Here is a 17026-nt window from a genome sequence, read left to right as displayed (position 1 = left end):
TTTTAATTATTGTATTAATATAGTTGTGTAAATATTTTTATTGTCAAGATTTTTATTTTCAATAAAATCAATAAAAATATTATTAATACTATTTATCATCGTGATAATATTTATAGTTTCAGTACTGACTGAAGAAGAGATCAAGACTTTTGAAACTATATAATATATATATATATATATATATATATATTTATTTATTTATTTGTTAATTTCTTTTTATTTAATAAAGAAGAATAAGAATTATTGGAATTTGTTAAAGAGAGTTATTTATATTCAATTTTCATCAGGTAATTAAAATGGTCAAGTTTACATTAAAAAATACAACAGTAATAATATTAATTTTGGCATGTTTGGGAAATGTGGTCAGGTCTCAGAAACAAGAGAAGACTAATACTGAAGTAAGATCACTTGGACATAGAAGAGGAGGTTTTGTAGGAGAACAGACAGTGTTTGTGGATCGTCCATATTTTGTAGAGCAGCCGGTGTATTATCCATATCCATATCAATATCAGTATCCATATTCATATACATATCAGTATCCATATACATATACATATGGAGGAGTTCCAGGATATCCATATAATTATTCATATTCATATACGAGAACAACTTCAAGACCGGGAGGAATAGTAACACATCCTATTGGATATATTTCTCCACTACCATATGCCCCATTACCTGCACCATATTTGAGATATTTAGGTAATGAATCTGGATCAAATGAGAGGAAGATGGATACAATATTACCTATGGAGAATATGACACCGGGATTTATTAATGATTTACAGTCAAAGGATGGAATATTATCAACTAATAATCAAAATAATAATTTGGAGAATCCTAGTGAGTCTTCAATACAAAGAAATCAAACTTCATCTTCAGGATTAGAAAATAATGGTGCAAATAATTTTTTTAATAAAGATGCTGACCATTTAGAAATGTTTCAAACATTTACAGGATTGAATAGAGCTGGTTTAGCTGGAAGTGAGAGAATTATAGTACAAGATAAAGATGATGATGATGATGATGATGATGATAATGATGATGAGGATCGTGATAAAAACATTCAGAAGAATTCAACATACAATGAAACAAGTGTAAGTAGTGATGGTAAAAAGTACAATAATACATCATTAAATACACCAGAGATTGTATATTATAACAATACATCAAATTTAAGAGTGTTAGCAAAGAAAAGTTTATTAGAGAGAGTGGAAGAAAAGGTTAATGATGTTTTTGATGGACTTAAGAAGAAGTCTAGTGGTAGTGATGACCAAGTAAAGGATTTGGAGAAGGAGGATGATGTTGATGAGAACAACAATAATAGTAGTAGCAACAGCAATAAAAAGAGTCAAAATGGAGGTAAAATGATTAAGCAAGTATTCAGTACAATTGAGGATATTGTATCAAATACATTAGCAAAGTAAAAGTGAAAGTAATAATAATAATAATATAGAAAATAGGGGGATAGTGATTTAAACAAACAAAAAAAACGGTACATTCATTTATTTATATAATATATATAAATGAATGTATATATATTGAGGAGGGAATAATTTGATATTTTCTATATAATAAATCTCTTTTTCTTTTTCATCTTTTAATAGTAATAATAATAGGTTTTCAAGATTATGTGGAGTAGTTTTGGGTAGAATTAAAGTAAAATATCAAGTCTATTATGAATGTGGGATAAATGAATAGGAAGATTTTCATACAGGATAATTTATTAATATTATATTTACATTTAGAATATTATATATAGGAAAGATTTGGGATTAGAAATTGGATTGGTAGTGAGTTTGATTTTGTGGGGGAGAGGGGAGGGGGGGATGGTAAATAAAGAAGAGTATTAATTAAATGGAATTTTTAGGGGGATATCAATTGAATTGATTTTAGAGATTTTTTTCTTTTAGGTTTTAATATAATAAAAATATCAATTTGGATTTTGGACTTAAATTAGTAAATTAAAAAGAGTAAATATATAACTAAATATATTAAATATAGATAATAAAAAAAAAGATAATGGTACTAGTTGGAGATTTTAATAAAGAAGTGATAGGATTATTCAAGTCCAAATATCCAACAGAAAAGGATAAATTGTTAGAGTTAAATCTTTCAAGTATTTGCAAGAATCCGTCATTTAGTTATAATATTTCATCTTCGTTAAATGGAGAAAAAAATGGAAATAAGGTAAAATGTTGTGATGAAGGAAATGGAAGTTGTGGAGAAAACAATAATAATATTAGTAATAGTAAACAGATATTTACATTAGAAGGAAATTCAACATTAAAATGTAATATTTATTCAACACAAATGGAAACAAAAATGGATATGAATGGGATTTCCATAATGGAAGTAAAGACCAGACCATATTATGGAGTAAGTTTAATATCAAAATATGAGAGATTTCCAAAAGTGTCAGGATCATCTAATATTGATAGCGGATCAGGGTGTTTGGAGATTGGAGGAGATATTCAAAGTGGATATATTCAGTCAAGATTTAGAATATCTCCTTCTATAGGAACGTTAGGATGTGTAAATAAGTTGAATAAGGAAAATAAAGATAGTATTGGTATGATGTTGAGCAATACAGTAACTTTAAGACCGTTTTCTTGTGTTAATAGTTTAAGTCTTGGAGCAATGATATCTTCATCGAATGTGAATTTGCATTATATTAGTAGTAATAATAATAATAGAAATTCTATGAAAATAATGATGGGATTAATGCTTAAAGGACCTTTATTTATGGGATCTTGCAAGAATGTTTTTGAAGATTCTTCTAAGGGATTTGGACAATTAAATCATCAAGGTTTAATACATAAGAAAGAGAGTTTGGGATCACGTTTTAAGAGTAATATAACTTTTAATAATGACAACAACGATTTAAATTCAAGAATAAAAGAATCATCATCACTGACTTCAGCTTCAATTCCAACTCCAAATTATGTTTTATCTTTGCAAACTAATACAAATAATCATAATAATAAATTATCAGGATTTACAGGAGGATTAATTTTGAACAATTTGATTAGAAATTATTTAACTTTAGGTTTAATGGTATCTTATAACACTGGAAATAGCAATGGTGGAGTAAACTTAATTGGAGGAGATAATAATCAACAAATTGAAGATAATGGATTAACATTAATGTCTAAGAATAAAGGTTCAAAAGCTTATTATGAGAATTGTTTATCTAAATTTTCAGAGAAAGTACAATATACAATAGGAGGAAAGATTTCTTTTGGATCTATGGATAGTAATAATAATACTAACAGTGACATTTGTAGCTTATTTGACAAGAAATTATCATTAGAAAATGGTACTAATGTTGGTGATAGTGATAATATTAGTAATGTAAAGAGTACCGACTTAAGATTTAAAATAATGAATAATTTAAAAATGGCATATTCTTTAACTCATAACTTTACAAGAAATATCTCAGCAACATTTGGAGCTCAAATCGATCCTCGGAAGTTAAATAATCCTGACTCTATAAAATATGGATTTATCTTAGATATGAGTGCTTGAATATAAAATCAAGCATGTATTGTAAGAATAAAAAAAGAATAGAATTATAATTTTTGTCTTACTTATTTAATATAGGTCTTAGAATAATAATAATAATTTGCATGTGGATAAAAAAAAATTATTCTTTTTTTCCTCGATTATTACGTGTCAATTGCATGCAAGTTGTGGAATACATGTACAAAAGGCGGGGAATTATCGGTGGTGGTGAAGTTTATAGAGGATGACGATTAGTGATGATAAGAGTATCATTAAGAATGGTGGTGATATGAAGACTGTGAAGGTGAAGAAGGAGATGAAGAGGGTGAAGAGAATATATTATTTCGAGAATGAGTGGATTTGAGTTGGTTTTTAAGGTTAGGGTTTGAGTTTAAGTTGGCCTTTGTGGTTTTTAAGATGGGACTAGAACTTGAGATATGATAAGGATCTTGAGGAAGATCTTTAATTGTTTGATTTGTATCAGTATCAAGTTTCATTAATAAATTAGGATCGTCATTAATTTTCTTAGAGCCAGAAAAATGTGGGAAGGAGGAGGAAGAAGAAGGAGTGGAATTTGAATTATACGGCTGTTTTAAATCTTGATTTAGTTGTATTTGTGGTTGTTGAGAAGGAATTGGAAATGGAAGGGGCAACTTTGAGGATAAATTTGATCGATTTCTTATTATCGAATCATTATTAATTGAATCTGGAGATTTATAACTTGAGTACTGAGGAGGTAGTGGAGGTTTTTGTGGTAAAGATGGAGGGGATGGGGATGGCGGAGGTGAATTCCAGTTTAGAAGAGTTTGACCCTGGTGAGCTCTCTTATTTATCTTTACCGTATTTGCAGAGTGAAGCTCATCAATTTCCAAATCTCCATCTGAATACGATGGAGAATCTGTGGAAGAGGAGGAAGAGGAAGAAACCACAGAATACTGGGGAAAAGGCGAGGATGCCGCTGCAGTTCTTGCATAAGAGGTAGGAGATCTCCTAGTCTTAGAACTGGAATATCGAGATTCAGTATATGGGGATTCTGTGACTGGAACTGGAGCAGAAACCAAAGTTGAAGCAGGAGCCAGAGCTGTAGCAGGAGCCAAAGTTGAAGCAGGAGTCAAAGCTGAGGCTGAAGCATAAGATACGACCGACAAAGAAGATAAAGAAGAGGAAAGTAGTTTGTTGACATATCCACGAGCAGATAGAGATGAATTCTCATACTTTGGTTGTTCTTGGCTTTCCTTTTCATAAAATACGCTCCAATCATCTTGATGAGTTAATGCCAATTTTGGAGAAGCTTCCTCTGAAGAAGAATTACCACTTGATGAAAATATACTCATAAATCCAAAATCCTTTTTCTTTTTCTCATCACCTTCATCTTCCTTTTTCTTTCCCTTATCTTCATCCTTCTGCTCTTCTTTTTTCTCCCCCTTGTACTCCTCTCCTGACTTAGATGAAAGAGAACTCACTGAAAACTCCAACGAGTATTGAGAAGGAGAATTAAAAGTAGATGGAGAAATGAGTTCGCTTGTCCTTTTCCCTTCTGTTCCTCTCCCTCCTGCTCCTTCTATTTCCCTTCCACCACTATCCCAACCCATACCAGAATTCCAAAATGAAAAAATTGAATTCTTTAAAGATCTTGATTCTATTGTCTTTAACTTCCAAGAATAAAATATTCTATAAACCATCATATTTAAATGATTCAATTTTATTATATTTGTGATCTTTTCAAATCTTGAATTCCTTGTCTTTCTATAGTAAATAAAAAATCTCCAAAGTTTAAAACAAGTGATCTTCAAATTTCTACTCTTATTCTCCAAATATTCCAAAATTCTCATTTTTTGATATCTCAACCTTAATGCTAATCCTCTCCATACATTAAAGCATTCCTTAAATATTCTTCTATTAATTATTATATTCAAATAATAATTCTCAGCCTCCTTTCTCATTATTAATAATACTCTAATCCTATTCAACCATCCAATCATTATATCACCAATCTTCCTCCTCTTTACTCTATTATATAATAAATATAATCCATCCCTTAAAAATTTCTGTTTTATTGAATATCTTCTCCAATTTATAAATAATAATGATTTTAATCTAAAATCATGTACCCATTCTATTCTATCATAAGCTTTCTTGCACCAAATCACCCATTTATTGTACAAGTAATATTCATTCATCCTTCTTATTGTGTATTCTAATACATAATCTCTTATATATCTCTCATATCTCTCTTTTAATACTTTCTTCTTCTTTAATATCTCAAATTTTATTGACCAAATCAAATAACATTTAATCTTTATTGTATTCCCATATCTTATTCTCATATATTCTATTATAAATTTATTTCTAATACTCTCATTATATTTATTAACCCATCTTACCAATAATTCCCTCTTTATTCTTTCCTCTTTCCTTTTTCTTAACCTATTTATTAATCTTCTTATCATCCATATTCTTGTTGTATTCTCAAACATTTGAATCCAAACTTTTGATAATATCATTCTCCTTAAATTATTCTCAAATTCTTTTATACCATTCTCATAATTCTTTCTTATTCTTACATATTCCCTCATTCTTATTAACATCTCATATATTGTATTATTCCTTAAATGCTCTACTTTAGACAATATATTCATTATCCATAACTTATTATTAACATTTAATAATAATAATCCTCTTATTAACTCATTCTTGCTGCATTTACATTCCATATAATAACTATATCCAACTCTTTTCTCTATCTCAACTTGAAAATTATCTTTACCAATACTATTACTGTTCTTACTTATTATACTTGTAAAATTACCATTCTCCTTATTATATGTATAAGAATAAAACGATACCCTAAGTAACTTATGAAATGAATCATGTAATATTATTCTATTAAAAATCTTAATAAATTCCTTTGATACTTTTATATAATGATGTGGTCTCCAAATACTTTTCCAATAATTAAATATTTGACTTTTTATCTTAAACAATCTTTTTATTTCTTGATCGTATATTATTAATCTAAACTTCTCCTCCCTTAACATTCTTTCCTTCCAAATTCTTATTGTCATCTTTAATATACAATTATTATGTATTATCAATAAATATTGATAATCATTTTTTTTCTTGATTCTTTCTCTTAATCTTAATTTCCATATCTCAATTATTCTTGTTTTATTTCTGTATATTCTATTAAATCTAATAAATTCACCTTTTTTTTTAATATTTATTCTTTTTCTATATAATAAAATCAATCTAGAAAAATAATCTTCTATTAATCTTTTTGAAGTTTTGTGTATTAAAAAATTAATCCTATTTTTGTATATTATTTTTCTCTCCGAATAATCTCTCCAAAATCCCATACATTTTTTTAATATCTTAATCTTTTTAAACTTTTCTATTATAATTAACTTGTACCATATTTTAAAAACTCTTTTAACAATACCCCAACTAATTCCACAATTTAACCGATTCATCTTGTAAATCATTATCATACTTTTCAAACAAAATGTTTTTTCTCTATCTAAAATTTTTCTTGCTAATTCTTTTTCTTTATTCAATCTATCTTTTGTTATATTATACCAATAACTAAGAACTCTCTCTATTGGCCTTTTTATTATAACTTTATCGTAAAATTCATATATATTAAGCTTTTGAAAGTACTTAATTCTCCATTCTTTAAATAATCTTTCCATCCATCTTTTTAAAATATAATGATTCAAAAAATGTTCACTCTTCTCTTTCAATAATCTTGTTTTGTTTGTTAAATAATTCCAAGCTTGAATTATAATTCTCAAATTATTCCCTAATATTTTACTTGATATATAATTACATTTTAAAATAACGATAACTCTCTTTTTTATTGGAAATTCTATGCTTTTTATTAACTTAAAATAATTTATATAATCTTCACTCTCTCTTCTCCAACCAATAAATATATTATATAATAGTTTTTTATTAATATAATCCTCAAGTAATTTCTTTTTATTTCTACATTCTTTCTGATACTTACTCTCAAGTCTCCAATAAACTAATGCATCCAATATTTTTCTCATGATAATATTACGATATAGTAAATCCGATACTTGTATTGTAAATCTTGTTTCTTTTGTGAAATTCTTTAATTCTATTATGACATTTCTACATATTTTAATATTAATATTGTTATGAATTTCATAATATTTTTCATCTATATATAATTTCCATTGATACAATTTTTGAAATGAATTTCTTAATCTAAAATAATTCATTTTAATTTCCATTATATTCATTTCTCTTTGCAGTATTCTTCTTTGTTCTATTCTAAAAACCATTGTTTTCAACCACAATTCCATTCCTCTTTTTAATCTGGAATAATCAATATACATTTCAATAGATATATTTAATGTAATACTTATTTGTTGATTCATTTCTATTACTCTATTATATTGTAATTTAAATACAAAAGAATTAATAAATTCATAATGTATAGAATCCAGAATTCTTTTCTTGTAATAGTTAATTCTATTATATAACTTAATCATCATAGTGAAAGTTGATTTTTTCATTTTAAGTTGAATTATACTTTCTTTTTCTTTATACTCTTTATTTTTAAATACTCTTAATCTCCAAAGGTGTATAATAATTTTTAGCTTATTAACAAAATTAACTTTTTTAAAATGTTCGATATTCTCAATAATTATAGTTTTTTGAATGATTTCATCTTTAAAAGACTTTCTCCATATTTGAAAAATTCGATGAATTAATATTTTTCTATAATATTCTTGAGATAATTTCTGTTGATTTCTGATTTTAATAATTTTATAAGAAACAAATCTCCAATGGTTGTATATTAATTTTAACCTTTTATTTTGAATATGATTAAAATACTTGTCAGAAATTTTGTGTAAAGATTTGCTAATAAGATAAATTTCTTTAATTTTAATCCAAACTTTTGAAATAATAAACTTTTCCAATTTTTCAAATAAATGACTTAAAACTTGTCTTTTAATTTTTCTTTCAATAGTTATTTGCTTCATTTTTACTAATGTAATGAGAATTCTTCTTTTTTGATGAATTTTAATAAATTCATCAAGTTTAGAGCGTATTTCGTTGTTTTTCTTGTATTTATTTATCCATATTGCAAAGAATTGAGTTAGAATTATAATGTTGGACTTTTTAGATAATTTTTCATAATGATTTCTTGTAATTGATTTTTTTATATAATAAAGTTTCCAATAATAAAAGATGAGTTTCTTTGAAAGATTTTCCTTTTTATTGATAAAATCGAATAGTTTTCTTTTTTTATAATAATTAATATACCAGCTTTTAAAGTAACTAGAGATAATTATTTTTTTGTATATTTCTTGAATACTTGTATTTTTCAATATAATGTTTAAATTCTTTTTTTTTTTTGATAAAAGTTTCCAAATTTCAAATACTCGAATTTCCATATTAATTTTAATTTTCGAGTAGATTTCATTTTCCTTTTTCTTGACTTTGGAATAATTTTTCATGAATAGTAAAAATCTATATAACATAATTATGGAGAGAAAATGATGAATTTTTTGATTTTCAAATGTCAAGATTCTCCAGTGCTTAATGATAATACTCTGAAGAATTTGATCACCAAGATGATTTTCAATATTTTCTTGACTTTTAGAATATAACATATTAATACGTAATTTTTCAAATCCTTGAGTTAATTTTTTAATGATTAATGAGTGAAATATTTTCCAGAATTGTAATTTTCTAATATTAAAGATATATATCATGAGATGAAGTATTTTTCTTTTAATATTGATTGCAATTTTTACTTGAATACAATTCACAATCATTTGATTAGTTACAGTTTTAAACCAGACATAATTCCAAATTTTGTAAGTTTTTTGTAGAATACTTTTTTTATAATTAAGATTTATGATTTGGAATTTGGATTTGATAATTCTAACAGAATTAACATATTGTATCAATTTTTCCCAATATATTTTTATTTTTCTGGTTTCAAGAATTTGATGTGCATATTGTAATTTGATTTTATGTTTTGCATAACTACTTCCATTTCTTTTAAATACCATTAATACATAGTTGATCAAGAATAGAGCAGATTTTTCTTTTAAAATTTTGGACTTTCTTCTATGAATTATATATTTTTTAAGTGAAAAGAAACCATTCATCAATAATTGTCGTCTTGCTGATAGTCCTGATATAATTAACATAGTTTTGTCTCTATAACTTTCTTGAGCCAATATATACCACAAATTAAATACGATAAGCTGAGTATAATTTTCATTTTTTGTTTTAAGGAGATTATATTTATACTTTTCTTGTTTTTTTTTCAAAATAACAATCTTCCATGCTTTTAATATTTGTAACATTTTGTTATTTACAAGATTGATTTGCCATTCTAATATTGTGTATCTTTTATTCATATAATATTGTACTAATATTACCCAATTATTAAAAAATTTGCTTAAGATGATTTTCTTAATAGAATTGGACTTTTCTTTGTTAATTTCCTTGTTTTTTTTCTTCCATCTAATATATTGCAAATAACCTAATATCAATCTTCTTTTTTTGTTAATTTCTATATAATTCCTTATCATTAAAGTCTTAATATATTCATTATACCATCCAAAAAAAGCTTTTTTTTGGATGGTATTTTTTTGAAACTTTTGATATTTTTTATTATTTATTAACTGAAAATACCACAATTGAAAGACTTCCTTTATTAAGTGAGTTGAATGCATCTTTTTTAAATAGGAATGTATTTTAAAGTCATTTCTTTTGATTAAATAATGTTCTTTATACCAATAGCTCAGACAAGTTTTCAAAATTTGTTCATTTTTCTTTCTAAGAATATATTCCTCTTTGACAGTATTTAGTCTTTGTCTCATTGAAAGCTCAAACCAGTCCCTTAAAACTTTTAATTTGGTTTTTCTCCTTCTACCATTTCCCACATATGATTCCAACTCTAATAATATCTTTCTTTTCAGAGTATACAAATACCATTCTTTAATAATTCTAGAGACTGTTTTTTGTGTATGATGTGCAATTGCACTGGTGTATTGATCAAAATCGTGGAATTCATTATTAGTATTATCTACCATGTATCATTAATTATCTTTATTATTTTGGTTTGTCTCTTATAATAGGATGTAAATATTAATATATATATATATATATATATATATATATACATATATATATTAATATTAATATTATAAAGATAAATTATTCATTCAGGTAAATATTGTTAAAAAGTAATAAATATACAGCTTTAAAGATTGTCTGGGACAGAATTATTATTAATTTGTTGATTACCAAATTTTTATTAATTTTTTCAAATTTGTTTAATTACTTATCATTAATATAGATTATTTCCACATACATATATATAGTTTTCTTGTTAAAAGAAAACCGTGATTGCACACAGAAATTATTAAGAAATTGCCCCTTATTTATTTCGATTACTCTCTCATTTAAAAAAAAGAAAGAATATTACTTTGATTCAAAATATCTATTTCTTTTATTTTTTCTCTTACCATGTTAAATTCTCGCACTTTTGGCGCCAGTATTAGGCATTACTTGAGAAATTTTCTTTGCTAATTTATTTTCACATTAATTTCAGTTCTTGTTATTAATACTTGCAAAAATGGGCTGAATGATGAATTTTCATGTCATAATGAAATAAATAACCTTTTTAAAATGAGTTGATTTAAATCAAAGATTCTTATTGTTTTTTTTACATCTTTCCAACTTTAGCTTTATTATATACTCTTTATATTGGCCAGCTTTTAAAAATATAATTAAATTTGTGAAAATTTTATTTTCTTTAAATTTGCCATAAAACGAAGATATTATTTTTTAACTTATAATATATACTTTTTTTTTATTAATATAATTTATAAATGGAAATATTGGTTTTGGCAAGGCTAACATTCTATGTGAATTCCAATATAACTTGATTCGATCACTGTTCTAACCTGTTTATTACAATTTTTTGTTTATAATTACTATTATTATTTTAGTAAATGATTATAATTATTTATAGTTTACAAATGTAATTCATTTCCCTTTTTAAAAGTAATTTAAATTTATTATAAAATTATTTACAGTTGCAGTGCAAATCTTACATGCACTGCATGCAATTATGGACATAATCAATAAGAAAAACAGTGTGGCGGTTAGCTGCAAAAGTCAAATATCTACATTAAATTATTAATAGAAATCGAAGAGATGATTTATTTAAGAAATGAAGGAGGAAGAATAATAAGAAGAGGGAATAGTGTAATGGAGGAAAATGACACAAGTATAAAAAAATTACTATTATTCTAGGGTAATTTGAAGGCGTTGGTTAATTAAAATTCAAATATAGGTTCAATCTCAATGTGATAAAAATAAGTAATTGGAGAAAATTAATTTGAAATGATTTTCTTCTTTTTTTAATTTATAGCAATAATGGAAAATATTAAATGTTTAGGCGCCAATTAAAAGTTACTATTTTATAAAAAGTAATTTTTATATTAATAATTGCGCAATAATATGAAATAAAATGTTTGGCGGCAATTCTGAGACACAATAATATTAAAAGTGATAGTTAAATAATCAAAATAAATAAGAAAATGTAAAAGGTATTAAATAATGTATTACGATAATCAGTAATTAAGTACGTATAAAATGGCAAGCATTAATCTAATTGTAAAAAATGAATAGCATAATGTCAGAAAAAAAATAAGAAATAATAGACACAGCTATTTATGAGGGGAAAAGTCAATGTGTCTCGTAAGTATTTAAAAATAAATACAAGTTACCCCAACTCACTAGATAAATAGTTTATTTCATTTTAACTGATTTAATAAATTCTTATCGAAACTCAAAAAAAACAAGATGTCAACATCTGAAGGTCCAGCTATTGGTATTGATTTAGGTACCACATACTCATGTGTTGGTGTATGGAGAAATGATACGGTAGATATTGTCCCAAATGATCAAGGTAACCGTACAACACCATCATATGTAGCATTTACAGAAACTGAGCGTCTCATTGGTGATGCAGCAAAGAATCAAGTTGCTAGAAATCCAGAGAATACAGTTTTTGATGCTAAACGTCTTATTGGTAGGAAATTTGATGACCAGGCAGTACAAAGTGATATGACTCACTGGCCATTTAAAGTAGTTAGAGGTCCAAAGGACAAGCCAATCATTAGTGTAAGCTATTTGGGTGAGAAGAAGGAATTCCATGCCGAGGAGATTTCTGCTATGGTTTTACAAAAGATGAAGGAAATCTCTGAAGCATACTTGGGTCGCCCAATTAAGAATGCTGTAGTTACTGTACCAGCTTACTTCAATGACTCACAACGTCAAGCAACAAAGGATGCTGGTGCAATTGCTGGTTTGAATGTAATGAGAATCATTAATGAGCCAACTGCAGCTGCTATTGCTTACGGTCTTGATAAAAAAGGAACCGGTGAGAGAAATGTTTTGATCTTCGATTTAGGTGGTGGTACTTTTGATGTATCATTATTAACTATTGAGGATGGTATTTTTGAAGTTAAGGCTACTGCTGGTGACACTCACTTGGGTGGTGAAGACTTTGATAACAGACTTGTAGAATTCTGTGTACAAGATTTTAAGAGAAAGAATAGAGGTATGGACTTAACTACAAATGCTAGAGCTTTAAGAAGATTAAGAACTCAATGCGAGCGTGCAAAGAGAACTTTATCATCTTCCACCCAGGCTACTATTGAATTAGATTCGCTTTACGAAGGTATTGATTATTCAGTTGCCATTAGTAGAGCTAGATTTGAGGAACTCTGTGCTGATTATTTCCGTGCAACTTTAGCTCCAGTTGAGAAAGTTCTCAAGGATGCTGGTATGGACAAGAGATCTGTACATGATGTTGTCTTAGTTGGTGGCTCTACCCGTATTCCAAAAGTTCAGGCTTTGATTCAGGAATTCTTCAACGGTAAGGAGCCATGCAAAGCAATTAATCCAGATGAAGCTGTTGCTTATGGTGCTGCTGTTCAAGCTGCAATCTTAAATGGTGAACAATCCTCTGCCGTTCAGGATCTCTTGTTGTTGGATGTTGCTCCATTATCACTCGGTTTAGAAACTGCTGGTGGTGTTATGACCAAGCTTATTGAGCGTAATACAACTATCCCAGCAAAGAAGACACAAGTCTTCACTACTTATGCTGATAACCAAAGTGGTGTCTTAATCCAAGTCTATGAGGGTGAGAGAGCTATGACTAAGGACAACCACCTCCTCGGAAAATTCCATCTTGATGGTATCCCACCAGCACCGAGGGGTGTGCCACAGATTGAGGTCACCTTTGATATTGATGCCAATGGTATCTTGAATGTCTCTGCTGTTGATAAGAGCACCGGAAAGAGCAGCAAGATTACCATTACTAACGATAAGGGTAGATTATCAAAGGATGATATTGAACGCATGGTTAATGATGCTGAGAAGTACAAGGGTGAGGATGAGCAAAACAGACTCAAGATTGAGGCTAAGAACTCTTTAGAGAACTACCTCTACAACATGAGAAACACCATTCAAGAACCAAAGGTCAAAGAGAAGCTTTCTCAATCCGAGATTGATGAGGCTGAGAAGAAGATCAAGGAGGCTCTTGACTGGCTCGAGCACAACCAAACTGCTGAAAAGGAGGAGTTTGAGCATCAGCAAAAAGAAATTGAGACCCATATGAATCCACTCATGATGAAGATCTACTCTGCTGAGGGTGGTATGCCAGGTGGTATGCCAGGTGGTATGCCAGGAGGTATGCCAGGTGGTATGCCAGGAGGTATGCCAGGAGGTATGCCAGGTGGTATGCCAGGTGGTATGCCAGGTGGTATGCCAGGTGGTATGCCAGGATCTAATGGTCCAACTGTTGAAGAAGTCGACTAATTGTTCTGGTCATTAAAAAGCATTCAGAAAGAGAAATAAACGACTATTTACTCTTTCAATTTCGATCTATTTTTACCAAAATAAGAAGAAAAGCACACTCTGCCTATAGACTACATTTTCTATCTAGCCTAGGCTCTTTATATGAGCGTTAATAATATTCTACCAGATTTCCCGCCATAAATTTGGCATTTTCTGGCTTTTGGTAGTCATGATTGATCCAAGTTTTCGAAAAGAGAAAGCCGAAGATCTGGATAGTTTGAGACGAAGTATATTTTTTTGCTTATTTGAGAATTCTAGTGCTTAGTTTAGTCTATTGGCTGGGTGATATTGAACATACTGTTAATGAAGATTAGTCATTTAAGTGATTTTTTGTAACTATGTTATTTTATGTTTCTCTTATAATTTAGAGTAGTACCAGCTCTTTGTTCTTTTTTTAATGTATTCAATTGATTATGAGTTTATCTCGATTTCACCTAAACATAGTGTATCTATGGTTGCACTGCCATGCGGAAGACACTTCGTCTCAAAATATTTTCCGATCTGAACGTGTAAACTCAAAAAAGGAGGGATTGGCGGCAAAAACATGCATTTACAGAAGTAAAAGGTAATAATTAGAATAGAGTTATTTTGAGTGTGTAAATGTGTGGGGAGGAAGGAGGTTATAACTAGTTTTGAAATAAAAAAAATATGTGAAGAATTTCCATAATTTGATAAAATGTTTTAGAGAGACTTTCCTCTGAATTTTATAGATAAATATCAATAATAATATTCATTATTATTATTTTAAGAAGAAAGCAGGGCTTTAAAACTTTCTCTTTTGAAATATTACTTCTTCAAATTTGATAATAATATATTTAAATTAGACGCCAAACGCGGTTAGTAATTTTCAGTCTGTAATTAATAAATGAAGAATTTAATAAACCAAACAAAGTAAAAAAAATCTCAAATTTTTAGTTGTGATATAGTAAATAGAGAAACTAGGTGATTAGTGTAAGGTGGTTCAAATTAAGTAAAAGTACTGAATGATTAGGAATTACATGAGAAAAAGATCGAAATAATAAAGATTGAAATAATGAGAATCTTGTTTACTTTGCTACTGTTGTCTTATTTTAGGGCGAAGTTGATTTATTTTTGTTTGGCAAGTAATTTTTTAGATGTGAATAATTTAGCTAATAGTAATGAGCATGAAAAACTGTATTCAGATTTTTTGAAAGAATTTGGAAATGATTACAATAAGCAAGTAGAGGAAATATCACGAATAGAATTGAACAGATTTAAAGGACAGACATATTTGGATTATACAGGTTCCGGATTATACCAGAAATCCCAATTGGAGGAGATTTACACCGATTTTATAAATAATGCATATGGAAATGCTCATAGTAGAAATCCTTCAGCAGAATTAACTAATAGAAAATTATCGGAAGCAAGAGAACTTTTATTCAACTTTTTTAATATAAGTAAAGATACTCATACGATCATATTTACTGGAGGAGCAACAGGAGGGTTAAAGCTTGTAGGTGAGGATTTCCCCTGGACAAAACAAAGTAAATTTTATTATACTAGAGTAAATCATAATTCGGTATTAGGAATAAGAGAATATGCAGTTTCAAAGGGAGCTGAATTTCAGGCATTATCTTTCCATGATGTTGAAACAATATTAGCTCAAAGAGAAAAGAACTATAAAGAAAAAAAAAATGTTAAAAATGAAAATGTGTGTTTATTTGCATTTCCAGGCAAAGACAACTTTTCTGGTGAAAAGTACCCACTAAGATGGATTAAACAGGTGCAAAAATATGGATTATCAGATGATTGTGATTGGAAAGTTATTTTAGATGCTGCAGCAATGGTTCCTAATGAGAAATTAGATATTTCAGAGAATCCAGCGGATTTTGTAGTTATATCTTTTTATAAAATGTTTGGGTACCCTACTGGACTTGGTGCGTTAATTTCAAAAACTGATCAAGTTAATAAATTTAATAAGGTCTATTTTGGAGGAGGAACTGTTGTTATGGCTTCTTGTGATTCTAGATGGTGTAAAATGCGTGAAAATCCAAGTGCAAAATTTGAAGACGGTACCGTTTCTTTTTTAAGTATTGTATCTCTTAAATACGGTATAAATAAGCTCCAATCTATTGGTATGGATAGAATTAACAGACATATTTCATCTTTATCATTATTTACTTTTAAACTTTTATCTCAACTAAGACACTTTTCTGGTGGCAATGTTGTACATTTTTATGGAAGATTTGCCTCTCCTCCAAATGGTGGTATTATTAATTTCAATCTACTTAAACCAGATGGAAGCTTTGTTCATTATTTTAAAGTTGAACAAATGGCATCGGATAATAATATTCATCTAAGAACTGGATGTTTTTGTAATCCTGGAGCATGCCAAGATTTCTTAGGTCTTACTCTTGAAGAAATTCAGATTACTAGTGAAGTTAAGGATAGCTGTAGTGATCCAGCAGCAGGATTAGCTGGTAAACCTCTTGGATCAATTAGGATCAGTTTTGGATACCTATCAACATTTAACGATATTTTAACTTTTTATGACTTTATTAAAACTAATTTTGTGAATTAGAAGGAAAGGCGGTGTGTGGTAGAAAAAGAAAACATAGGATTCGCAAACACAATA

At 28.1% G+C, this 17026-nt stretch overlaps 5 protein-coding genes across 5 annotated transcripts; 4 read left to right on the top strand and 1 right to left on the bottom strand.

The window, feature by feature from the left end:
* Positions 1–296: 296 nt before the first annotated feature.
* ELE39_003666 (uncharacterized protein) lies at positions 297–1427 on the top strand (the record flags this gene model as incomplete). The annotated part of the gene is made up of 1 exon (XM_067346811.1): positions 297–1427. The coding sequence occupies one exon, from the start codon at positions 297–299 to the stop codon at positions 1425–1427; it is 1131 nt and encodes a 376-aa protein (XP_067199602.1).
* A 595-nt stretch (positions 1428–2022) lies between these two features.
* Positions 2023–3528, top strand: ELE39_003665 (uncharacterized protein; the record flags this gene model as incomplete). The annotated part of the gene is made up of 1 exon (XM_067346810.1): positions 2023–3528. One exon carries the CDS (start codon positions 2023–2025, stop codon positions 3526–3528), a length of 1506 nt encoding a protein of 501 aa, XP_067199601.1.
* A 248-nt stretch (positions 3529–3776) lies between these two features.
* ELE39_003740 (uncharacterized protein) lies at positions 3777–10586 on the bottom strand (the record flags this gene model as incomplete). The annotated part of the gene is made up of 1 exon (XM_067346885.1): positions 3777–10586. One exon carries the CDS (start codon positions 10584–10586, stop codon positions 3777–3779), a length of 6810 nt encoding a protein of 2269 aa, XP_067199676.1.
* A 1780-nt stretch (positions 10587–12366) lies between these two features.
* Positions 12367–14388, top strand: ELE39_003739 (heat shock 70; the record flags this gene model as incomplete). Its single annotated transcript, XM_067346884.1, has 1 exon — positions 12367–14388. One exon carries the CDS (start codon positions 12367–12369, stop codon positions 14386–14388), a length of 2022 nt encoding a protein of 673 aa, XP_067199675.1.
* A 1072-nt stretch (positions 14389–15460) lies between these two features.
* On the top strand, positions 15461–16972 carry ELE39_003730 (cysteine desulfurase selenocysteine lyase-like PLP dependent transferase superfamily; the record flags this gene model as incomplete). The annotated part of the gene is made up of 1 exon (XM_067346875.1): positions 15461–16972. The coding sequence occupies one exon, from the start codon at positions 15461–15463 to the stop codon at positions 16970–16972; it is 1512 nt and encodes a 503-aa protein (XP_067199666.1).
* Between the last annotated feature and the right edge of the window lie 54 nt (positions 16973–17026).

This window comes from Cryptosporidium sp. chipmunk genotype I, assembly GCF_004936735.1.
Source record: "Cryptosporidium sp. chipmunk genotype I strain 37763 chromosome Unknown contig_8, whole genome shotgun sequence".
In the NCBI taxonomy this organism is placed as follows: domain Eukaryota; phylum Apicomplexa; class Conoidasida; order Eucoccidiorida; family Cryptosporidiidae; genus Cryptosporidium; species Cryptosporidium sp. chipmunk genotype I.
This window is presented reverse-complemented; position numbering and strand designations above follow the sequence as displayed.